This window comes from Lemur catta, chromosome 24 (assembly GCF_020740605.2).
Source record: "Lemur catta isolate mLemCat1 chromosome 24, mLemCat1.pri, whole genome shotgun sequence".
In the NCBI taxonomy this organism is placed as follows: domain Eukaryota; kingdom Metazoa; phylum Chordata; class Mammalia; order Primates; family Lemuridae; genus Lemur; species Lemur catta.
The window spans coordinates 13,918,494-13,945,338 of record NC_059151.1 but is presented as its reverse complement, the minus strand read 5'-3'; the positions used below and the strand labels follow the sequence as shown (position 1 = coordinate 13,945,338).

Genomic DNA, 26,845 nt, shown 5'->3' with positions numbered 1-26,845 from the left:
CAAGCAGAAACAACCCTCATGCTGCTTGGGCTGCCTTTAATTGTTAGAGATGGCATATTAAAAGTGAAAGGCAAAATAAAGCGTTTTGATGAATGAATAGCCAAATGTTTGTCACACTGCCATCAAAGAAAATTTTCCTAGATTTATCTTATATCACCATTTTTACAATAAAACTAGAAAGGAGAATCTTAATGTGAAAAACAATGCATATCCACTCTTTCTAAATTAACCATAACATTACCAATGGCAGCGAATGCTCTATGTCTAGTTTATTCATAGAAACGATACTAGATCTCTTAAAAAGTATTTTGCTTTTGGTTTTATTTTTCTGGCTGATTCTTCGTATGTGTAAATTTGGGAAATCCGTTGTTTCAAACAGTTGACACTAAAATTTAAATGAATAAAATGTTAATGAATCGTGGACCAGAGTGTCCTGATGCCTGGTGTTCCCTCACCTTGTCTAGCCTAGAAAACTACATCTTTCAAATCGAGCTTACAGAGACTCCTTTTGGAAAGTCCTCCATCACTCTGCTCTCCCCCCAAGGAAGCACCCATGATCTCTCTCAACATCTCTGCCCCACCCTGTGCAGACCACTATAGCATTTTCACCAAATGCAAACGGCGTCTCTGTCCTTCCTGTCAAAATGGCAGCTTCCTGAAATGGGAGTCTATATATCACTTATTTTTGTATCCCTACTAAAACAATGTTCTACTATACAGTAATATTTCAATAAATAGCTGATGCATAAATAAATCTCAGTGTTTTAAATACTTCTTAGAATCATTATTTATGTTCTCTAAAAAAATCACCAACATATCTTTTAAGGAAAAATTTTAAATATTTAATATTGCCATTGCAGTTACTCCAGAATCTGAAAATTGGTTTCAGATGATTCTATGTGGGGGCGGAGGTGGGAGGAACAAAATGTTAATAACCAACATGGGGATCTGTTGGACTATTCGACATTTCCATAGGCTTGACATTTTTCAAAACTAAAGAGCTAGCAGAAAAAGAAAAAGAAAAAGAAAAGTACAGCGGTAGGCTTTCACAACTGCTAACATAACCATAATGAACAGTTTTACGCTCCCAAAGCACATTCATTACCAACTGAGTATTTTCAACACCTCTGTGAGTGTGAGTGTAGAAATTTGCTAGCATTTCTATTTTGCAAATGAGAAAAGTAAGGATTAAAGGGGCTAAATGATTCCTCAAGTCTGAAGAGCTGATCAGTAGCAGTCAGCAGTTACATAAAGATTTTCAAATTCTAAGTTCAAAGGTCTTTTTACTACACTGATCTGCCTCCTCATTAGATGAGTTTGGTTTCCTTGTTTCGTTTTGTTTTTGTGTCTGCTCCAAGGAAAGATGAATTTTAAATAAATATTTTAAGGGGCTGTAATGGGTTGAACTGTGTTCCCTCCCAAAAAGATACATTTAAGTCCTAATCCTTGGTACCTATGAATAGGATCTTATTTGGAAATACGGTCTTTGCAGATGTAAGCAAGTTAAGACAAAGTCACATTGGATAAGAGTGGGCCCTAAATCCAATGACTGATGCCTTTATGGGAAAAAAGAGAAGATTTGGGTACAGAGACACAGCGAAGACACAGGGAAGAAGGCATTGGACGGCAGCGGCAGAGACTAGAGTGATGCAGCTACAGGCCGGGGAAGGCCAAGGATTTTGCCGGCAACTGGGAGAGAGGCGTGGAACAGATTCTCCATCAGAATTCCAGAAGGAACCACCTTGTCAACACTTGACTTCAGACTTCCAGCCACCAGGACCGTGAGAGAATACACCCCGTTGCTTTGAGCCACCAGGGGTGTGGTAACTCGTGCCATCAGCCCTAGGGAACTAATACAGTGTCTGCCATTTGACCTGCAGCACATACAATTTTCATGCAACACTATGTGGGATAGCAGGGTTTAAATTCTTATTTTACATGTCTTGCCCTCTTTAACCTCACATGGAGACACAGAGAAACTAGAAAAAAAATTTTTTTAATTGTTACTAATTTTAGAGTTTCCCTGATATTGAATTACTAATATTGCCTCTACATATTTTGAAATATGAATACATTTAAATAAAATGATCAGTGAGATTATAACACTTACTTGTTCATGCCCTCCCAAGTAGGGGTCGTCTTCTGCCATTCTGGAGCTGTATATTAAAACAAAGCAAAACAAAACTGTAACGCTAGAATGAACCTTAAAAATTCTATCACCATGGAATTCATGCAGGAGTAAACTGTATTATTTCAGTAAGACCAAACATAATCCTTTTTTAAAGACCACAGAAGGAGGACATGGTGTAGTTCCTTTTTGGTATCTAAACCTAACAGCAGGGAGATTGCATAATCAAGGAATTACCACTTACGTATGATCTAAGCTCATAACAGAGTCCTGAGTTTGGAACAGCTGGTCTTTATGCTCTGCACAAAAAATCATGTATACTGGGATTCTTAGAGGCCATTTCTTTTTACCACCCTCTAGACATTAAGGATTAATAGTCTTAGCTCCCTAAGTACATTATTTTCCACCCCTTCATGAATTCTGGGATGGCTCTAAAACTGTCTTCCAGTTTTCTACAAGCTTAAGAAGCTCAGAAGGGCTCATCAGTGCTCTGCATAGCACAGGAGACGACTGCTACCATGTCCCCATGCTCTGTCCTCCAAGGGGCTCCAGGGAAGCAAGCCTTTGTCCTGCCACTGTCAAAGGGGCATAGAAATTCTGTAATGTTGAAAGTGAAAGAGAAAATACAAAAATAAAAGCCCTTATCATCAAGGCTATAGGTCTCAGATTCACTCAACCCCAGACAGACATTAGCACACTGCAGGCCCTAGCAATCTTCTGTTACCCAGTGGCCCTGGCAAAAAGTGAAGAACCATGTGGTTACATAAAGATGGTATTTAAAACCGCATATCATTTAGGATTTACTTTAATAAGAAATAGTCTTATTATTATATTAAATATAGGTTAATTTTATTTAAATTTATTTAGATCAAATTTTAGATATGTGACATGAAAATGAGATGATTCAAAAAAAAAGTCTGAAAGCAAATATAATTGCGGAGGCAAATTTCTCATTTTTTCCGTGAAGTCTGTAAACCACTCAAGGACAATGTGGACTGCAGATGAGAGCGTAGCTGTCCACCAAGACGTGTTCCCTTCTTGCACAGCGACAGTGCCGTGGCTGGGAACGCGACTGCCCGGCGGGCGTGTGCCCGCGCGTCCTGGAGCTGGCGGCGGCCACCTGCCCACCTGACCCGCCTGACTCGGGCAACGTCAGCCTGTCCTGTGCCCCGTCCAGGTCTGGCTTTAAGGCCCTTGTCACACTTCCTCCAGGTTGTGTGTTTTTTCTCTTTTCCGCTGGATAAACCCAGACTTGGAGGAGACCTGGCTGTACCGCACAGGTATGAACGGCCCAGAGGAGGGCAGATGAACACGGTGGAAGGAAACTGGGTCCCTGAACACCATGGGACAGGGCTGCTCTGCCCGTCCAGGCAGCTCCTGCTGGTGGCCACGTGAGAAAGAAAGAAACTTTGCTCTTTAACCCAATGTGCTGTTGGGTTGTTTTTTTTTTTTGTTAACACGTCAGCCCTCACTCTGATGAATGCATTGCCTGACACTCCAATAAACACAAAAGCCTCTGAAGAGGAGCCTGGTTTCCACCGGAGTCCTCTCCCGCCGCAGCGCTGCGTGGCTGGTCAACAGCCAGGAAGCTCCACGCATCCCTAAGGCGACACAGAGCAGCGTCCAGGTGTAACCAAAGGGCAAGGGCAGCCCTGAGTTCTACAGAACATGAAGTTCACGCAGAGCTGCAGGGAGGCATTTGCCTAAGACAAGGAACTATCGATTGAAGGTATACAAACAGCCACAGTGGAGCAAATCTCAATTAAGACAGGCAGTTTAAAAAGGGAAAATTGACCTGATCCAGTAAAAAGGAATTAAGTCATTCAAAATTCAAGTGTTCTGCCACTGCTGGGTGTGTGACCTTGTACATTAACTAAGCTCACTGTGGCCTTTGTTTGTGGGACAGACTTTTGAAAAGAATGGAATTTTGCTGAGCTTCGAATATGTTAGCTAATAAATGCCTACCCAACATTCCCAATAAATAACCATTAGCATAATTTTCAGATTATATGAAGAATACTAATAAAAAATGTTACACTGAAATACAGTGCTAGTATCATTTACAACAATCTATATGAAAATTCCTATCCTTAGAACATCACAGAAGTCCGAACTTCCAAGAAAGACATTAAAATCATCTTTTTGCCTTTAGACTTTCCATTAATCTGCGCTGATCTCCTGAATCTTCTCAAATAATCTCAACCCATGGTCTTCAAAAGCAGAGGTAAAAACTGGGCACAGTGGCTCACCCCTGTAATCACAGCACTTGGGGAGGCCTAGGCTGGTGGGTTGCATTAGGCCAGATGTTCAAGATCAGCCTGGGCAACACAGTGAGACCCCACCTCTACAAAAAAATTTTAAAAATTAGCTGGTGTGGTGGTATATGCTAGTAGTCTGAGGTGGGAGGATGGCTGGAAGCCAGCAGCTGGAAGCTGCAGTGAGCTATGATCACACCACTGCACTCCAACTCAGACGAGAGAGAGACCTTGTCTCTAAGGTCTCCTTAAAAAAAAAAACAAGCAGAGGTGAGATTGTTGACTTATTAAAACTGGCAGAACCCATTCGGTACCTCTATTACATTGATTGTATATGTTTAAACCTATGGATGGTTTCGCAGATCTTTAAATGTATAAACTTATAAAGCAGCCCTCACCCTAATTTTTACAACTCAAACTAAACCTGATTTATTAGATCTGATGCAGGGTTATTATCATGATCACTACTGTAGCTAAAATCTTAATGAAGACCTCTAAATTGTAGACAATGGACAAACCGGCAAAAGACACACAGTCTTCCCTCCAATGCCTGCTCCATGATTTATGCAGTAACGTGTGCCAAAAGATCAAAGTTTCAAAAGCCCAACAGCAGCCCAAGGGACACTCTGGTGAGGTTAAAATCTGAACTTCTACAGCCTCGTCGAGACAGTTAAGTTCACTGTGAAAAGCTGAGGTAACAGCAACCCAATGGTGATGTCAATGTTAGTTCATCATTTAAAAATAAAATGTCAAAAGGAACCAAGAATTATTTGGAAAGGATGAATCACTGAGTGATATTTGCATTAATTATAAAAGCAGGTTTTATTTGTAAAATGTTGAAACACTAACTCTAACTAAGCCTTTGGAACCTCAGGTTTAGAAAAGACCAGGGAAAACCCCTTCCCCCTCCCTACTCCCCCAGCCCTTCCCCTCACTTTCCCTCGTTCACTTCTGTGCTTTTGAGGAAGGATCTTGAAACAGAAAGAGAGATGCTGAGTTGACTGGGGGCAGCCTCTGCAGCTCTGTCCCCCAACACTGAATTTTTAGGAATATTTTCACACCATGGAAGGAAAAATAGAAAATGTAGCTAGATAGCAACAAATAAAATACCCAGTGAATTTTTTGTTTTTTTCATGAAAAGCATAATGTTACAACTAGCTCTGTTCCGAATACATGAAGAGTTCTATGATATGCTAATGGGTTATTTTCTGCCCATCTGTGACAAGTCCCTACTAACACCGCAGTCCAGCACATGAGCTTCTTGGTGAAGGCAGCCAGCACTGAGTGGGTTAACTTTAAAGCTCTGAACATTACAGACAGAGTGGAGGCACTCTTGTCCTTGTCACTGGGGAAACTTTCTAGGATCAGAGACGTTCACACTTTTTGACTATTACCCACTATAAGAAAATATATTCTTTCTATTCTATTAGACTTCATTAAAAAAAAAAAACTTTTCAAACTGATTAAACTGATTACTGACCCACTAGGGATAACAATTTTCAGTTTGAAAAACAGAATTTTAGGTGCCATCCAGAGGGTACAGTTGAGAATGAGAGAGAAGTGTCTATTTTCAAGATTATATTCAGCCACAACAGACACCACTTAGGTATAATTTTAATACCTCATCTTGGATAGCAATGAGATGACACTATAGGAAAAAGGGTGGCCTTTCATCATTTCTCTGTGAGATAATAAATTGATAAAGAGAAAGAATGTGCTGAAGCCTCTTTCCATAGAGGAATTTTTTGGAGGAAACGTGATATAATAACGTGTATGCATATGTACACCACACATAATATGAAACATCCAAATGAGACTATCTTTTGATTCCACAATTCCACTTTCAGAAATTTGTACTAAAAAATTACCAAAGCAAGTGTGTAAAAAATAAGTATAAGGATAATCCCTGCAGCAAAAAAACCGGGAAACAATCTAAATGTCCTTTGATAGCAGATTGTTTAATGATAATTATCCTACATTCATAAGCTAAATATTATACAACTGTTAAAAATAATTAAGGTCTATATATAGTAAATGGAAACTTTTACTCACTATGTTATACATTTCTACATTTTAATTTTCTAACTCAATTATATAATTAGAAATATATTTTTAATAGAAAAAAGAGAAATTGAAAACTCTTCTGAATTTAAAGCTTAACTGACATCTTTAATAACACAATGAATAAAACATGAAATAAAAATGAGTCAAAAAGTTCTAAGCACTACTGGAATCTTCTTTGTAGGAAATATAATAGAAAAAAATTAACTTTAAAAGAGCTATTGGTTTATACCTTTCTGATAATATATTGGCTTAGCATTGATAAAAGAAAAGTTGACAGTGGGATTAGTTACTTATTTCAGAAGAGCTGATTTCTGAAAGTTTTTTAAAAGGAATTAATATTTATGTGCCGCTACATTTAGATTTATATAAACTAATTTTCCATGTTTTAACACTTCTTCCATTTTCATATCCATATTGTTTCATTTGGGTGCAACGTGACCAATTAACATGTAGAATAGCTACCTATTAATAGTAAATACAAATAAATCATGTTTGGAGCTTATAAAGATAAAGGCCCTGTTCACAATGGAATGCCAATCTACCAGGGATGGCAGACACATACACATTTAGCTAGTCAATTCATGCAAAGCTTACTAGCACAGTGAGTGATCCATAGCAAATGTTAGTCATTTTATTAGATAGTGTAATAAACAATACGTTTACGGTAAGTCACGGGAAGAAGAATAAAGACAGCAAAAGTTTTAGGCATTCTAAGAAGAATAAAGTATTTTATTTCTTTCCCTTTCTACTTTTATGGGTACATTGCCACATTCTCTAAGGTGGTTTTGTGTCACTGCTGGATAAAATGTTTGCATTTTGCCCCCAGGGGAAATTGGCAGTGTCTGTGGACATTAGGCTAGCACAGCTGGGTGGGTGGTCCTACTGGCACCCAGTGTGTGGAGGCCAGAGATGCTGCTAGACATCCTCTGATGCACAGGACAGCCCCTCACAATAAACAAATATCCAACCCTGAATGTCCATAATGCTAAGGATGAGAAATCCTGATTAATGCCATTGCATCATGACAGTGCTTCGCAGTGGAGAAGAATCTACACTCACTACCTCTCATGAGTAAGAAACTATAGTTAGCGCTTCACATGTTTCACGTAGCTCTCACATCAGTCCTGAGAAATACTGCCCCAGATAAGAAACAGGTCTGGAGACAGTAAGTCATTTGCTCAGCTTGACAGTGCAATGCTGGCTAATCTGACTCTGCAGCCTATGGTTCTTTCAATTGTTTAAGAGGCAGCAGTGATTTTACTCCTTGACTTAAAACATCATTCATTTTAATATAGCACCTTTGCTCCATGTCCCCCAAGTGGTCTGGTCGGAGCCCGTCTCCCCATAGCACAGCCTGAAACGCAGCATAGGATTCTGACAGTGCACAAAACTCACACGAGTTCTTCATAAGACAATGATATGTGAAGGTAAAAATATCAAACAATGCTAACTCAAGCGATAGTTGCTTTTTAAAAAAAATTTTTTTTTTCCCTTTGGTCAATTTCAGAAGCCAGAAGGCTAATAAAGAGATTCTCCCTGAATTATGTCTATAGGAAACACCATACTCACTGACGGTATGATAAAAGCGTGGTGTGTGTGTGTGTGTGTGTGTGTGTGTGTGTGTGTACACATATACATATACACACATATACATACACACACACATTTAAAACTACAGCATATTGAAATGCTACCTGAATGTTTTCCTTCTTTCACTAATTTAGTCATTCGTTAAAAAATATTTATGCCCGCTATGTTAGGTACCACATACACCAAAGTGCACAAGAGTGACGCGGTTCCTGTACTTACAGAGCTTACAGCTGTGGTAAACTGAAAACAATGGCCACAAATTATTTGATACCCCACCCAACAAGAGGAAATATCTATTTCTCCATGCCTCGAGTCTCGACAGGCCTGTGTCTTGCTCTGACCAAAAGAATAAGGTAGAAATACAAGTTCTGAACCCAGGTTCACGAGGCCTCGCAACGACCCCTGTGCTCTCTTGGGACACTGCTGCCGTGGGAAGGAGCCTGGGCCAGCCCACCGGGAAACGAAAGACCACGGGCAGCAGAGAGGGGCAGTCCCCTAGCACCAGCTCAGTAGCTGCCAAGAGCACTAGCTGCATCGCCAAAAGTGTTCAGAGATTAGCCAAGCCAGCCCAGACCAGATGACCTGGACAGCCCACCGACTTGGAGGAAATAATGAATGTTTATTTTAATTTGCTTTGTGGTGATTTTTTTTAATGCAACAAAAGCTAATTAATACAATAGTTTAGTAAGTAGGAAGCCAGGCAAAAACGTTGCAACATAGTAAGTGCCATGGGATACAGAGGGTATGTGGGGCATGGGTTAATTATCTTGGTAATTCAGGAATTACACTTTCTTTGTTAGAGTCCTCGTCAGAGCCCCTCTTTGTACTCAGTTTTTACTCTATTACTTATTCAGTTCCAAACTGAACAAAAGCAGCAAGTACAGTAGCTAAAAACATTGCCATGTAAACAGAAAATCAGAACAGTTAAAACTCTCAAAGTGCAAATATTAATAAATCACTGTTAGCCTCAGGCAGTGATACCATTATGTGAACAAACGTGAACCTAAAAGAGCCAATCCTTCAAGACGGATCCCAAGTGGCTAACTGGGCCTAAATTTAAAATAGAGCCAAGTGACCATTTGCAGACTAGAGGTCTCACATGTACCCGAGTTCCTTGCAAACTCACACTTTTTTGACTTTGAGACTTTCAGAGATCACCTGAACCAATCAATTGGAGCTCACCCAATCAGGGCTCAGCAGTATCAACCAATCAGGGCTCAGCTGTATCTATCAGAACTCACGGGCATCAACCAATCGGAACTAAGCAAGTCTGAATCCTTCATTTGCATAAACAAACCTGATTGGGAACCTGGGCTGCACCGTTTGCTATAAAACCTGAATTCTCTCTTTGTTCTCTGGAATGTACCTTTGTTTGACACCAAAGGCTCTCCCCAGTTTGCAAAGTGTTCACTGGAATAAAGTCTCTTTCTTCCAAATTCCTTTTCACAGAACTTTTGTTCACAATTATAAAAGTTATTATAATAATGTTTTAAATCCCTTCTACTCTCTAATATCTAAAACTGATTTCATCACTGCTGGTACAGTGAGCCCCATTCTTGACTTTCCAGTTTCTGCCAATATATCATTCTCACACATATCCAGTCAATAACCAATTTCTGCTGTTCTTTTCTTTGTGCTGTTTCTTGTATCTGCCCCTTCCTTCCCTCTCCACTGTCATGCCCTCGGTCAGACTTTTACTGCCTCACCCCTGAATGACAACGGCCTCCTACTGTCCCCTTTACTGCAGTGCTGCGTCTTCCTTCAGGATCTTTCACATACCTCAACTACCCAGCATATTATACTATTTTATTTAATGATATTATATTATAGTATAAGCCTATTATAAGCATTACCTATTACCATGTTGTAACCCAAACCCACTAGGACAGGTAGACTGATCATTCAAAATGCTTTGCTCATTTCTATCTTGTTCATTTCTTCACAGTATGCCCTGAATCCTGAAATGCCATCTTTCCTACCTAAATATCACCCACTCTTCAAGGCTCTAGTTAAATGCAATCTCTGCCATGAAACCCTATATTTTCCCTGTAACCTACAGCCCTGGAGTCCACGTAAGATCTACAACACTTATACGTACTGGTGATTTTATACTGGACAGCGTATACTGTTCTACCACAATTTAACTTTACCTATATATTTATCATCTTCTTAAATGGATATAAGTATTCAAAAAGTAGATACAGGAGTTTTGCTTTTTTGTATTGCCAAATTGGTAAACACAAGTTTTTTTGTTGACATTGCATTATGTAAGAAGCATTGCAATTTCAGATTTGCCAAAACATACACTTCTGGTTTCAGTCATGACCTTTACAGTTGTTTGAACTTCCCTCCTTGCCATACTCAACTGTGAAACTATACAAAATACTTAAAGCAATATTAGAGGAAACCTTGGAAAAACTATCCTCAATATTGGCCTAGGTAAAGAATTTATGACTAAGACCCCCAGAGCAAATACAACAAAAAACAAAAATAAATAAATGAGACTTAATTAAACTAAAAAGCTTCCGCACAGTAAAGGAAATAATCAATAGAATAAATAGACAATCTATGGAATGAGAGAAAATATCGTAAGCTATACATCCAGAATCTATAAGGAACTCAAACAAATCAGCAAGAAAAAAAATAACTGCATTAAAAACTGGACAAAAGACATGAACAGACACTTTTCAAAAGAAGAGAAATGTGGCCAACAAACATACAAAAAAAAAAAATGCTCAACATCACTAATCATCAAGGAAATGCAAACTAAAACCACAATGAGGCACCACCTTACTCCTGTCAGAATGGCCATAATTAAAAAGTCAATAAACAACAGATGTTCACACAGATGCAGTGAAAAAAGAACGCTTATACACTGTTGGTGGGAATGCAAATTAGTGCAACCGCTATGGAAAACAGTATGGAGATTTCCCAAAAAACTAAAAGTAGATTTATCATTCAATCCAGAAATCCCACTACTGGAGTTCTACTCAAAGGAAAAGAAGTCATTTTTATTAAAAAGACACCTGCATCTGTATGTTTATCGCAGCACAATTCATAATTGCAAAGATATAGAACCAACCTAAGCACCCATCAACAGATGAGGGGATAAAGAAAATGAGGAGCATGTGTACACACACACACACACACACACACACACACACACACCATGGAATACTACTGAGCCACAAACAAGAATGAAATAATGTCTTTTGCAGCAACTGGGATCAAGTGAAGGCCATTATCCTAAGCGAAGTAACCCAGGGGATAAAGAAACCAAATACCACATTTTCTTACTTATAAGTGGGAGCTAAGCAATGAGTGTGTACATACAGAGTCACACAATGGACACTGGAGACTCAGAAGGGGGAGTGTGGAATGGGGGTAAGGGATCAAAAATTACCTGTTGAGCACAATGCACACTATTCAGGTGACAGATACACTAAAAGCCTAGACTTCTTTACTATGCAATTCATCCACATAACAAAAACCATTGATTAGTACCCCCTAAATCTATGAAAATAAAAAAAATACTTAGAGCAATAAGATGCTGGAAAATATCATTGGGCTGTACATCATTAAGGCTGTGCACTTGAGGGATGCTCCACTTTCACCCTCATTTTTTGACTGAGAGCACTTTCCAAACCATGCTGACACAATAAAGTAGAACCCCAAAAGAGAGTGGCAATCTCATTGCGCAGGGTATCAGAGAAAAAGGATTTACAGAAGCAGCAAGAGCCTCAGAAATCTGCATAGGGATCGCCTCTGGTCATTGGCCAAATACTAAGTTGTGACAGTGCAGGACAAGACCCTGCAAAGCCTGCTAGAAAACAGCTGCTGGCGATCTAAGAGCCAAATGGAGATTCCACAGGTCGTACAGCTCTGAGAGACACTGAAGTTGCAATCATCCAGGGTGCAGAGACATCACTGAACATTCTGAGCACTCAGCTGTGACTCCAGGAAGATCATGCAATCAGAGTTAGGGACATACCCTAAAATAAGGACTACTCTAAACCTACCTTAATGAAGCCAGATGATCCACCAATAAATTTATTGCCTGTTACAACAAAATTCAACACTCTTTAAAAGAAGACAAAAATGAAAACTCTGCACAATGTAATGTCCACTATATACAATAAAAATTAACGAAGCCTACAAGAAAGCAGGAAAATAAGATCCAGAAGAAAATGACACAAATGAGGGAATTAGCGACCAATGACTTTAAAACAGCTAACAGAAATATGTTCAATAATGTAAAGGAAAACATGGATATAACGAGTGAACAAACAGGGACCCTCAGCAGAGAAATGCAAACACTTTTAAAAAGAACCAAATGGAAACTCTAGAACTGAAATGAAATTTCACCAGATGGACTTATCAGTATATTGAATATTATAAAACAAAGTACCAATAAACTAGAAGAAAGGTCAATAAAAACTACCCAAACTGAAGCACAGACAAAAAAAGGTGAAGAGAAAAAGAAGTGAAGACAGCTTCAGTGACCATTGGAACAATATCAAGCAAGCTTACATATTTGTAATTTAGAGTCTCAGAAAGAGAGAAAAGATAGAAAAATGTCTGAAGAAATAATAGTCAAGAATTTTCCAAATTTGATTTTTAAAAATTTCAACCCATAGTGCCAAAAATCTCAAAGATTCCCACGATGGATAAAGACAAATAAAACCATGCTTAGGCATATTACAGCCAAACTGTTAAAAACTAATGCTAATGAAAAAAATCCTAAAAGCAGCAACGGACAAGAAAGGACATATCACATACGGGGGCGCGAGTGTACACTTATCAGCATGGGGCTGACTTCTCATCAGAAATAACACAAGCTAGAAGGCTACGTAAAAGTACCTTTAAGGTGATGAAAGAAAAAAAAGATCAGCCTATAAGTCTATATTAAGCAAATATTTAATATATCCTTTAAAAATAAAGGCGAAACTGACATTTTCATATAAACTAGAGCAAAGAATATTCAACACCAGTAGATCTGCTAAAGAAAGCCCTTCATGCTGAAGGGAAACAATAGAAACTTGGACCTAGATGAAAGAACGAAAAGCACCAAAAATGATAAATTTGTGGGTAAGCATGAGATTTTGATTTTTTGTTTCTTAATTTCTTAGACAATTGATTGTTCAGAGCAAACAAATACAATATATTTTGTGGTTTATAACATATGCAGAAGTAAAATGTCTAACAATAATAACACAGAAGAACAAAAGAAGTATACCACTGTTAAGTTCTTACAGTATATGTAAATGTTATAATACTAATTCATTGTAGACTCAAGAATAAATATTGTAATAAACAATACTTTTAAAGTGGTGAAGTAACCACTTCAGAAAATAACCAATAAAGGAGATAAAATGGAATTTAAAAAAACCCTAACCTTGATGTATTCAAAGGATGGCAGAAAAAGAGGAAAAATGAATACAGAAGAGATGGCGCAAATAGATAATAATTACCAAGATAGAAGACTTAAACCCAACAAATCAATAATTATATTAAATGTAAATGAACTAAACTCACCTATAGAAAATAGAGATGGTCTATTTGGATTAAAGAAAAGCAAGATCCAAGTATACGCTTTTCATAAGAATTATACTTTAATATTAAAGAGAGTTTAAACATATAAGGATGGAAAACTGTGCTAGTTACACCATAAAAATACCAAATATAAGAGAGCAAGCTATATTAAACTATCAGATAAAGTAGACTTAAAGAGAAGAAATATTACCAGGGACAAAGAACACTGCATAAGAATGAAAGGGTTAACTCATCAAGGAGAAATAATGATTTTAATGTGCACGTACCTACTAACAGAGCTTCAAAACACATGAAGCAAAAGGTGGCAGAATTAAAGGAAGAAATGACGAACTCATAATTATAGTTAAGATTTTAACACTCCTCTTTCAGAAATTCATAAAAGCAAATCAACAACATCAGGAGGTATCTTAGTCTGTTCATGCTGCTATACCAGAATACCAGACACTGAGTAATTCCTAAAGAACAGAAATTTATTTCTCCCAGTTCTGGAGGCTGGAAGTCTAAGATTAAGGAAACAGCATTTGCTGTCTGGTGAGGGCTGCCTCCTCCAGAGGGGAGGAGCACTGTGTCCCCTCCTGGCGGAAGGCCAAAGGGCAAGAGGGGACATTCCCTCCAGCAAGCCGTCCTAGAAGAGGGCATCTAATCCTGTCCATGAAGGGAGAAGCCTGCAGGACCTAATCAGCTCTCAAAGGCCCTACCACTTAACACCTCCACACTGGCCCTTAAATTTCAGCACCTGCATTTTGGAGGGGACCTATTCACACCAGAGCAGTAAGGATATAGAAGATTTAGGAACAACACCACCAATCAGATGAACCTCAGCGCATGACAGAACACGCCACCCAATGGCTGCAGATTACGTTTTCTTTCCAGTGCCCATGGAACGTGCACCATGATAGACCACATGCTGGGCCACAAAGCGATTCTCAGTAAATTTCAAAGAAGTGAAAACAGGCACAGTATGTTAACCAAACACAATTAAACTAAATCAGAAACCAGTAACAGAAAAATACCAAGACATTCCTCAAATATATGTAATTAAGCTGTTAAACTGTGGGAGAAAAAAATTACCTCTTAGGCTCAATAAAACCTAGTAAACTTAACCTCATTCCCCTGTATAAAAGCACCATCTAAATTCTTGCTGTATCATGTTCATTATAACCAGGGGGGACAGGGACAGGGATTTTCTTTCTTTGTTTCTTTCTTTTTTTGTTTTTTTGAGACAGTGTCCCTCTGCTGCCTGGGCTAGAGCGCCGTGGCATCATCATAGCTCACAGCAACCTCAAACTCCTGGGCTCGAGCGATCCTCCTGCCTCAGCCTCCCAGAGTGCTAGGATTACAGGAGTGAGTCACCATGCCCCACCAACACATTTTAAACATATTATAATTATGTGTCATTATATCAAATGGCAGACTCCATTCTAAGTAAGTAAAATTTATTTTTATCAATACTATAGTAGGACGAAATCTGCCAAGAATAAATTTATAAAGCTAGAGAATTTACTATATAATTTACTATAATCTTTACAGAAGTTCTATAAAGATTATAATAAATTAGATAAAACTTTACACACTATAATTAGTCACTCCTGAGATATTGCTGCTTTCCATTTCCACATAAAAACTGACTTAATACATCTGCTCATGGTTTGAGGTCTTTCATTCAGGTGGCATTAAAAAGTGATTTGGGCTTGGTGAGGTGGCTCATGTCTGTAATCCTAGCACGTTGGAATGCCGAGGTGGGAGGTTTGATTGAGGCCAGGAGTTTAAGATCAGCCTGAGCAAGAGCAAGAGGCCCTTCAAAAAAACAGAAAAAGTAGCCAGGTGTGGTGGCATGTGCCTGTAGTGGGGAGGCTGAGGCAGGAGGATCACTTGAGCCCAGGAGTTTGAGGCTGTGAGCTACGTTAATGCCACGGCATTCTACCTGGGCTGCAGAGTGAGACTCTGTCTCAAAAAAAAAAAAAAAAAAAAAAGAGAGAGAGAGAGATTTGACTTAGTGAATTTTTTTCTGACCTTTTCCTTCTACATTTCTAATGCTACGCATTTCTTCTTCCCTAAAAATACAGTATGACAGAATTTTAACTTTGATGTCTGGCCTTTGCTTTGAGTACCATTTTGGAGTATTTATATCTGCAGATTGAGGAGACAGCAGAGCTCATGGATTATGAATTAGAGATTAATATTCTTTTGTTCAAATACAGAGAAACTGATCCAATACAGAGAAATTGAATCGGAATATGACTTGGCTTATTTTAGATTTTCATTCCATTGATCATCAAAAATCCCTAAAAATAAGTCTTTTATGTTTCAAAAGAAAAGGATGCATCATGTGAACCAGCGACATTCGGTTCTATGTCTACAATCAGCCCGGAGGGAGGAAAAGGTCCCCTTAGAAAAACAATCACAGCAAAGACCTTCCAGTGACACATCAATACGATTTGCCGGCATCGGAATCAGGCCCCAGGAGGCCCTTTCCCCATTGATCACCCAGACAGATGAACCCTGTAAGGTTCGCAGATGTCACCGTGCATGGTGAGCGGGAAGCAAGAGGCGAATCGCACTCTCTCTTCCAGGTCCAGCAGCGTCAGATGCAAAGACATCTTTCTCCCGCGTCTCACAGTCAGTGAACCTGACTACCTGGCAATAAACAAGGTATTCACTCTTAAAATCATAAATGGTAAGTTAATATAAGAATGTGATTTGTTTTATATTTTTACTAACATCTTAGGGGAAAAAAAACTTTTGCTCAGTGAGGAAAAGCCGAAATGAAATGACCTCAGGGCCTTTCACCGCAGCCGCGCTCTCGCCTGGGCGAAGCTTGTTGCGGGCACCGCGGAGCAACGAATGCACTCGGTCCGCTCCCAGCCGCCAGTTGTCTTTCTGGGCGAGCACGAGCCCTGGCTGCACACGCGGCCCGGAAGTCATCAGTGAGGCCTTTTAAGTGAGAGTGGGGGGTCCCCGCTAAGAAGGGGCAGAAAGGGGCAACTGTGGTGCCGGCCACGTTCTGCCTCCTCCCACCGCCTAGAGCAAGTGGGTTCACTGTGAGACAGATCATCAAAGCTGCACCCTTCTGATTTGTGCACTTTTCTTAGTTATGAGGTTTTTCAACTCAAAAAAGGCCAATGTAAAAAGCAAATGTTTAAAACTGAAAAGATGACATGATTTAGGCTCCACCAAGTTCTGGATTCCTACCTTGCTCAGCACCGTATTCCCGGCACTTAGAATTGTGTCTGGCACATAGAAAGGACTCAATGTATGTTCAAATGAATTACTGTTAGAAAAATAAAATCTGACTTATGTTCATTAGTTTGATTCGATCATTTCACAATGTATGTGTATATCAAAACATCATGTTGTACACCATAAATACATGCAATTTCATTTGCCAATTGTACCATAATAAAACTGGCAAGGAGGAATAATAAAATCCTACTATGCAAAGATGGAGGAGCTTACATAAATAAGCCAAGGTTCCCCTACCACCCTCCAAGCCTCCAATCCTCCTTTTCAGAGAGACTTTTCAGCACTCTTCTCTTTTTGTTTACCTAGTGGTTCTTTTCTTATCTCCAGGGGTATACTTATATCTTTTTTTCTTGATTTAGGACACTGTGTTCCTTCTACAACAGAAGAGGACCCGGCTCACACTACTGCCACCTCCCACTCTCCCTCCTTCACATATAGTTATAATTAGTGACAGCTCGGATCAATTTAGAACTCAAATATTGAATTTTATATTCAATTTCTGTCTCAAGTTCGCCATTAATTTCTTTGGAGATTTATGAATGTGAGAGACTGACTAACAACGAAATGATGCAAGCCCAGAAGCATCTGGATGTCAGGAAGAAACTACACTGGGACCAAAAATCATAACTCATCACCCACAAAACGTACAGTGCTTCACATTATCATGTTGACAATCGAGAATTTGTTTCACACCTACTCACATGCATTTTCCTTAAATTGCCCTATCTCAATATGGCAAGAAAATCTGAAGTCTTCCAATTAATATGATTATATCAAAGAAACAAATAATTTTAGAGGTAGATGCCCATTTAGTCCAACCCTCTCATTTCTTTACAGAGAGAAAAGGAGACCCAGAGAAGTTAATTAACTTGCCCAGAGCCACACAGTTTAATCGGCAGCACGGTCTCCTGACATCTTGTTTATTTACTTATTCATTCAGCAAACTTACCAGGTGCTGTGCAAATAAAAAGTAAGACAAAATCCCTGCCCTCAAGATGTTCTTTTCTAGCGCACATAGAAGTCAGGAGAATACAGAACGAGGACACATAACTCTTTCTGGAGAGGCTGGGGAGGAAAGAGAAAGGCGGGCAGGAGAAACGGTGGTGCCAGGGCTGAAGGCCGGGTCTGCAGCAGGATGCTTGGGAGGAAAGGCACTCCTCAGACAGGGAGAGCCCAGGCAAAGGCATTCAGAGTGAGAAAACTGTGGATAAGGAACTGAAAGCTGACGTGGAGGATTTGAGATTAGGGGATGAGGGAGGAGCAAGGGTGGGAGGTGCACAGGAATCGGCTTGTGAAGACAGCCGAGAGTGACTTCAGAAATACAAAGAGAATGACATGATCAGGCTTGTGCGTTAGAAAGCTGACCATTATGCTAGAATGAAGACGGAATAGAAGCAAGAGACAATGTACCAGGAGACAACGCAACAATAAAAGCCAGAAATTCAATGAGGAAGGGATGGATTCTGGAGAGGAGGAGGAGGCTGACTTGACAGAACTTGGTGATCAGCTGAAAGTGGAAGTGAGTGTGTAAGAAGGAAGGTGCCAGGTTTCTGGCGTGGGAAACCTGCCGAATGGGCCACAAGCGGGGCCAGCAACCGCGTTCCCTGATGGGCGTGCAACCTGGGGTCAGGGAGGATAAGTTTAATACTGGCATTTTATGGGGAAAGCTATGCAAAGACGTTTAAGTGCTTCAGCAATAAAATTACTATTTTCTGTGACTTGCTTCTAATGACTGCACTCCTTCCATTTAACGGATATTTAGTAAATATAGCACAATTACTCCAAAAAATCACCCCATCTATTTCAGCACAGGGTTCAACTACCTCTCTGAACAATTCAGACTAACTCCTATTTGGCTATTACAAGTAGACTTTCTAATAGGAACAGGATAGCTTCCCCACCCATCATAAAAAAGAACTGTAACTGCAGGGTAAATGACTGATAATGTAATGTTTTAAAAGAGTCAGGAAATATTTAAAAGTCTCCAAGGTGTGCTTGTTAAATTTGGTTAAATGTCTTAAATGTGAAATTGGGTAAACACATGGAGAGAAACTATAAAGACAGGATGTCAAATGAATGCTGGCATATGGCATGAGAGCAAGAAAATACATTTAAAATTATTGTCAGATACCATGTTTTAATTTTAATTTTCCAGGTGTACTCATATTTGCTTAACTACAATTGACTTCTAACATGTTTTCAGAATGTGGGAAAAATGTACATTGTTTTCAATTTATCAAAAATAGGATGATCCACCGTGAAATGCCAGCAAAAATATTCTATCCAAGGGCAAACTCTCTCGCTCCTCTCATTATGACCCCTCCCTTTCTCAACCATGAGATATGGAATTTATCTTTTCCTCTGGAATTCTGATTCACTTTCTAGATTATTTCCTTTATCTTCACATTCAAGTCAATAATAAAGTTTGAGAATTAATTTTATAGAGAACTGTCTCCCTAAACCTTGCTCTGTGCTTTCATTACCCTTTGTTTTGATCAAATCTTTCAAAGGACTCTTAGGTTTAAAAATACCCACACGTACACAGATATAATACTTGACATATATACCTTCCTATGTATTACCAGCATAATAAATGAATGAATTAAATGAGTAGGGTGTGGCACTGACTATATTTTTGGATCATTTTAATCAATCTTCTCCAAAAGGTATTTTCCTAGACTTTCTGATTAGTTTTAAATTAGCAGTGTGAGTGCATTTAAAAAAAAAAAAAACTTTCCTACTTCCTACATTTTATATTCAGTTTTCAGTTTTGATTTTATATAAATTCCCTTAAGTACTTTCCTGAACTTCTAACAGAGCAAAAAAACTAAGTTTAATTTAATTTTTATTCTTAACTTCACACTTTTTCCCTTCTACTTCAAATTTCCTCTAGATGAACAGCCACCTATACTTCTTCCATCCTTCCATATCATTATCATTTTAATTTTATAAGTTGTAAAGATGCTTGTATTTCTATGCAGAGCATTGTACTAGATCCCATAAATTTCAAAGGATTCTTCTCCTTTGGCTTCAGTACCAAGTCCACACTCTATTTAAAAGAAAAGATACTGAAGTTTATAAATTAAGTCTTAATGGTCAAACACCAATAAATGGTTAAACTCTACAAAATAAAAATATACCTAAGTTAAGAACTAGTAAATGAAGAAATTCAGCAAATATCAATAAAACATGAGTCAGGAATCTGTGTTAAAACATCCAAAAATAGTCATTTTCTCATTCCTAAAATTCTTGTCGTGGAAGGCATAATTCCTAAGACAATTAAGTAATTTATTTTCATTATTTAAAAGAATTACAGGTTTGGGCATAGAACCAATAAAGAGGTTAATTATGTAGTCTGTCATCATTTTTAATTTTTCTTCTTTGCACACTTGATATATGGTAGAATTAGTATCTGGGATAAAAAGGATAGATATGCCTTAATACTAAAATATGGTATAATATGTTTAGTCCAAATCACATGATAAATAATAATAAAAATAATAATTTTTTGAAATAACTGCTATTTTAACAAATAAAATTCATTAAAATAATCAAATTTTTAAAAATGTTAAACTCTTTCTATAGAGGTATGCTTAACTTTACGCAGATCTTGCACTTTCTTTAGTTCAAATAAACAAAATGTAAATCTATTCTAGAAACTCTAGTGAGCCTCATTTATCAAAATGGCTCATCTCAAAACAATCCAATAGCTTTATTTCCCGAGATGAAATCTATGAGTTGTCCATACATTTTTGACTAGTACGGTAAGAAGTAGGACAAAGTTTTATCTTTGTTTTGTTTATGTTTTTCTTCATGCCTGGAAGCTGCAGACTGAACTGCTCATGTAGGAACAGAGGGGAGCCACAGGCAGAGTGCTTGGATTATTTTATTATTTTAGCTAACAAACCCTGCTGCTATTCCCCTTCAGAGTACTTATCGACAATGATAGCGTTACAATACACTTGTTACATATGTAAACATTTAATTTCTTCCTCAGTTTGTTGCCAACTAAAAATATTATACATAGAAATTTTTGTAACTATTCAATTAATTTCTTACACTTGAATGTATGTTTGTAAGGGACGTGAAGAGAGGTCAGGGTCAGAGCCAGGATTAAGTGGGCAGCAAAGCAGAGTGGACTGAAGTGAGCAGCAGCATCCGATAGAAAGGTTCTGTCTTCCAACAAAGACTGCCTTAGGGATTCCTGGGGGCACAATGACACTGGGACCTCCGACGGGAATGTTGGCATTTCGCTCTTTTCTAGTCTGGATAGTATACTTCATTTCATAAATTTTGTCCACAAAGAATCAATGGTTAGATTTAGAGCTTCAAGGTCAAATTTCTGAAAATGCTACAACTGAGAAATAATGAACAAACCCTGCCAAGATGAGGACCCAGGTTTTATAGTGTTACAAAATCATTAAAATAAGAAAGTGGAAAGTACAGTAAGCCCTGCTAACTGCCTGCTTGTTCCTGAGGTTTGCCATCTAGTAACTTTGAACAGTCACAGATTTATGGGTGATAAGTATTTCATTCTAGAGGTCATAACATATTTTGTTTTTACTTATTGATGGATTCATTTAGATAGGCATTAACAATCCTTGGATTACGAAGTAGTGCTTGTAGCATTGTTTCCTTTTTTGGAGATACCAGAGTTGAAATTACAATTTCAATGGAGTGTGAAGAAATTCTAATTTAGCCAAAAAGTTACATTTTTCACTTGTACAAGCATCTTTTATCATTTCAATTACTTTTTTACTATGCTTGACAAGTGCCTCTAAAACATTGAAACTAAAAAGCATTTTTTTTTCTAGTTCATAAACTCTTGCACATGAAATGCTCCCTTTCTGGAAGGCACCAGGCACCTTTTAATACATTACTTGCTAGTAAACTTCAAGTGCTCTTTAGATTAGAAAATAACATCTAGGAAGCAAGAACTGTGTTTCTGGCTTCTTTCTTCCCAGAAGGTAAGGCAAAATAGTATAATTTTTGTTCCCTATAGAAGAAGGCAGCCCATTAAAAAAAATTAATTTCATTCATTCATTTAACAAGCACAATGATAAACATCAGTTTTTTTAACCTTTTTTGTCACTATAGAGTAGATATTATTTCTTTTTAGCTAGAACTATAAGATTTGGTTCTTTCAAATAGCTTTTCCTTTCTATTTCATTTTGTATAAATTTGGCTCTTTTAAATAGTAAGCCATGTAGAATATTTACATTCTTCTTTAAAACTCTATAATTCAAAAATTTTTTCACAGTTTAAACAAAGAGGATCTACAGATAGTTTAAATCTATAAATACCTGTTGACAGCATGGGTCAGAATAAAAGCTAGTTATAAGGTTTTGGGCCTAATGGTAAAAGATAAATGAAATGTAATAAGCCAATTTGTAATGGATAATTAAACCATACATATCATAATTCTAATTTCAAAAACAGGCAACAAATTAAAAGATGCAGTTTGTTTTACTGGTAATTAAATCTGTGTTAATTACTACAGAAAACATAAGGAGAGAATAACAACTGATTTCTTTTTAAAATTTAAAATATAATATCTTTATGATTGATACTATAAATTAAACAAATATTTCATCCATAATCTATTCTCCTGAGGTTTCCATAATCTTTAACAAATCACATATTACTTTTATTTACATAAAACTGTCAGGGTTTAAATCATTTGTGGTGAAACAATGTGATTTTCACAACTTATTTTCTAAACTATCAGCTGATCTTCAAAGCCAGATTTACCAACCTCATAGGGAAATCTGAAAGACAGCATATTAATTTGCACCCAGGAACACTCTCTAATATAGTAGAGGCCAAAGATGTGAAGCAATTTCATTATCATGAAACGCTACCGCTTTTTTCTTTTTTTCTTCTTCTAACAGTTAGGCACTCACTAACGAAATATTACAAAGATAAGAGGCTTGGTTATGTCACCATAACTATTAACTGTACCAAATTATATGGTTTTAAACATTAACCTTTTTTGATAAAAAAAAAAAAATCAGACAAGAAGCCAAACTGACTTGCAGGACTATGCCAAAATGTCACACATTCCTCCCTGAGGCTGAGTATCTCTAGTCCTCTAAAACCCCCAGGGTCTCCTGAGCAGTGACAGAATCAAGTCAAAGGGATCTAGATGTTCCTGATGACTTGCTTGCTCACTTCCAAGAACACTCCAGGTGAGTTCAGCATTTATGGAAGGTGCAAGAGAAGCAAATGAGAATTAATTCCCAGATAGCAGAGTAAATTGCTCTGTTGTGGCTCACTGTCACCAACAAGCAATTATCAGTTAATGCTGATCAGACATAAATGTAGATGTAGGAGCAGAACACAAAGTATCTCCTAGCACTAACATTCTGTTCTTCCTTCTCCTTTTCTTCTACTATTACAATCGCATTACAGTTCATATTGGAAACAGAAAACCAAGAACCAACCAAATAAAACCACCCTCCTACTAAAAGTATGACAAATTAATGAGAACTTTGCATACACATCCATTTCTGCTAATGTGATTTCTGCTGAATCTGTAGACTAGAAGAGCACATCCAAATGTTTACTGTACTGGTGAAACTGCAGTATGGTGCCTCTCCAGAGACACTTCCTGCTGCAGTCAGCTCCATGCTCGGGACAGCACATCTCATCTACTAAGTCCTGAAGGTGGAATAGATGATATTTTGTGTACTTTATCAAAAATCCACACGACAACACAGGTAGACTTATTTTAACTTATTGTTTTAAAATGTCAAGGATTTTTCTTGCTTCTCTCGAGTTCAAACCAATTGAAGGTTATGAAGTAACCACTTCCCCCCAGAAGCCAGAACTTTCACCTCTTTTGAACAGGGGAATACCTCTCATAAATTAGGTGAAAATAAGGGCTTACTGATTTAATGATACCCCAAGATCCATGTAGCTGCCAATTCCTTATCTAGATCCATCTACCACAGTGAGCAACCCCTGAAAGCCAAGGCAGTAACTGGCCTCATCAGATATCTGGAAGCCTAAGAGTGTAGTAAAAACAACCTGCATGAATATGTTTCTCACACTAGCTTCAATTTCTTTCAAGGAACAACAAGAGAAATGTAAGGAATATGATCACTAAACCTGAAATTCTGCGTATTTCAGACTGAGCTTTAACCAACTGCAACTCAAGCATCACAGATGATCTTGTTTAAGAGGTAGAAGCAAAAAGGAAGTGCAAAGATCAAAGCAGGGCTTACAAAGAGGAACAACTATTTTTGTATGTATACTCCAGTATTTACTAACTGGGTTTGAAAAACAGGGGGGTATACTCTGCCTAAGTGAGTGCCAACTGCAGAACATATGATAAAATTGAAATTCCAAAACAAAGATAATAGATTTTCAAATTGCCACCAACTCATAATAGGATTATACTATTTCCTTTAAAAAGTCTTTCAAACAGTTTAGAAATGGCTTGCTTTTCACAGCAAGCAGTATTTCAGTTCCAGCATTAAATCTACATATAACGAGCCTTCCTTTGTATTTAAATTTGTCCAGTAGGCTACAGCCCAGGAAGACATTTTACCTGAACAAGTAAGGGAGGACAGTTAGGAGTTGCCTGGCATATCAATATGAATGAATGGCTTCAGATTTCATGTTTCCATTTATCATATATATTTTGTTTCATTTTAGCAATTCAATTACATGATAAATGTTAAATGCTATAGGAAACAAATATCTTTTTATTTCCTGTCTACCCTAGTTCATAAGCTCAAAAAAGTACTTTGCTTTAAATTATTTACATAATTTCTATAATGCATCAAACAGTAAAAAGATTCATCTCCAGGAAGCATACTATTAAAATGAGGAACACATCATACTTCAGCTAAGAGCTTTAATTAAATTTTCCTTTTAAAGTTTTAACAAACACTAATGCAGTTTAAACTGCTCAAGAATATTCAGTTGAGGAATTCTTCTAGAAAAATACCCAACATGGTGATCTTTAAAATAAAATCTTTAGTATTTACCAAAGATCATCCCTTTGTAGAAGAATATTTTGATGCCAGAACTATTAAATGTTTTAGTAATGCCATTGAGCTTTATAACAAAATCTCTGAGTTAAATATGGTTATTTCACAATCTGCAATGCTGAAAACCTCCACTTAAGTTCATGACAATTTCTTAAATCTTCATCATCAAATCCTGTATCAGGTCCCATTTAATTTTCAGGACAGACCCATCAATCAGGGCAAACACCTCCACTGGTGTCTATCTTAAAAGACCATTTAGAAACTTACATTTAGGATAGGCCTGGCTTCTACCATTATTGTTGTCTTAGAGGTCATGCACCATGCATGGTGCCATTGTTCAAGAGTTTTACGTAATCAAGTGTCCAAAAGGTGCTCTAAGTAGGTAATTCAAATGCCAGGCCCTGTGGACTATCGAGCCCACTTTATTTTTTGAAAATGAACGTACGAGTCCTACAGCAGGTGAATATATTGTGTCTCTCGCGCGTGTGTGTGTGCGTGTGTGCGTGTGTGTGAGTGTGAGAGAGAGAGAGAGAGAGAGGGAGAGAGAGAGAGAGAGGAGTGGGGGGTTCTAGAAGTCGAGGGGGAGGCGCAGGCTCCCCGTCCAGTTCTGCGGAGCCGGGAGGGCTTTCCCAGCCCAGGGACTGACAGGCACTTCTGCTTTCACTTCGCGGACCGCCCTTCGGTGCAATCTGGTCCCGCACTGCGCCAGCCGCCTTCGCTCTGGCCCCGCCACGCAGCGCGCCCCCAGCCCTCGCCGCCCCTCCGCGGGGGCCGGGCGCGGGGACGGAGAAAGTTTGCAAGAGTTCCCCTCGGATTCGCGTTCCCGCCGGGAGGGACGCGAGGACAAATAACCGCCCGGGCGGCCGCGGCCCTCGGCCGGCCAGCCCGGCGCAGTCCGGATGTGCCTCTCTCCCTGTCGCCAGCTCCATGTGCCTCCCAAGCCCTGCCGGCCGCCTCCCGCGGTCTGGCCCCGCGGCCGGCGCAGGAATGAGGAAGTCCGCGGGGCTGGAACGGGGGCTGCGAGGGGTGCGAGGCGTCCCCGGCGGGGCCCCCGCTTGCCCGAGTGCGGCTTACCGTGGTGGCGAGCGCGCGTCCGGCCTCCGGGGCGGTGCGGGCCTGCGGGCCGCGGGAGGAAGAGGCGGCGGCCGGCCGGAGCCCGGGCGGGCCGGGTGCGGGTCCGGTGCGGGGCGGGCGCGGGGCGGGCGGCCGGGAGGGTCAGCGCCGCGCCATGTCCCCAGCGCGGGCGAGGCAAGCGCGGGGCGCGCGGTGGCCGGGCGGCTCCCCCTCGGCCGCGCTGGCTCCCGGGGCGGCGGCGGCGCTGGAGGCCCGACGGACGGGCGGGACGGGGGAAGCTGTCAGCGCGTCGCCGGCCGCTCCGGTGGCGAAACCTCCTCTTCCTGCGCGGCGCGCCGCTGCACTTCTCTCTCCGTCTCTCTCGCTCACTCTCTCACTTCCTGGCTGGAAATTCCCGCTGACGTCGAGACAGCGGACAGACAGACGGACACGCGCGCGCGGCGGGGGCGGGAGGTGGGGTCGCCGCCGGGGGCGGGGGAAGCCCGCGCTTCTGGGGGCGCCCGGCGCTCGGCCTCGCCGCCGGCCCCGCTCGCGGGCCCCTCCGGGGCGCTGGGCGAGGCGCTGGGCCAGGCGGCCGGTGGCCGCGGTCCCCCGCGGGGCTCCCGGAGCCCGAGGGCCGGAGCGGCGCGGGCGCCCCGGGCAGCGCTGCGGGGCCTGGGGGGCGCGGGGGCGGCGGCTGCGCCCCGTGGAGCCGGGCCCGTCCCCTGCGGGCAGGCCGGAGGCAGGAGGGCCCGGCGCGGGTCCAGGCAGGCCAGATACAAAAATAAACCCCATCTGTAGAGTCCACTTAACTGTCTCGGTGACACTCCAGTCTCGCCACAGATTAAACCGGAATCTCAGTATCAGAACTGACTGCTGTCAACTGAAGTATGGACATAGGCCGGTTCTGGGGAAGTCAACTCTCCGGTTATGCGACAGTTACTCGGAACTTTCATCCGCGG

At 39.9% G+C, this 26,845-nt stretch overlaps 1 protein-coding gene across 2 annotated transcripts in view; it reads right to left on the bottom strand.

Annotated features, from left to right (window-relative positions):
* The window catches only part of NFKB1 (nuclear factor kappa B subunit 1), a 118,808-nt gene extending 92,840 nt beyond the window's left edge, over positions 1 to 25,968 (bottom strand). For both annotated transcript variants that reach the window (XM_045536646.1, XM_045536647.1), the window contains exons 1-2: positions 25,905 to 25,968; positions 2,111 to 2,156 (exon numbers count right to left, since the gene is read on the bottom strand). In XM_045536646.1, the coding sequence (XP_045392602.1) occupies positions 2,111 to 2,149 (39 nt within the window). In that variant the 5' untranslated portion in view covers positions 2,150 to 2,156; positions 25,905 to 25,968. The remainder of the gene's footprint in view (positions 1 to 2,110; positions 2,157 to 25,904) is intronic.
* Between the last annotated feature and the right edge of the window lie 877 nt (positions 25,969 to 26,845).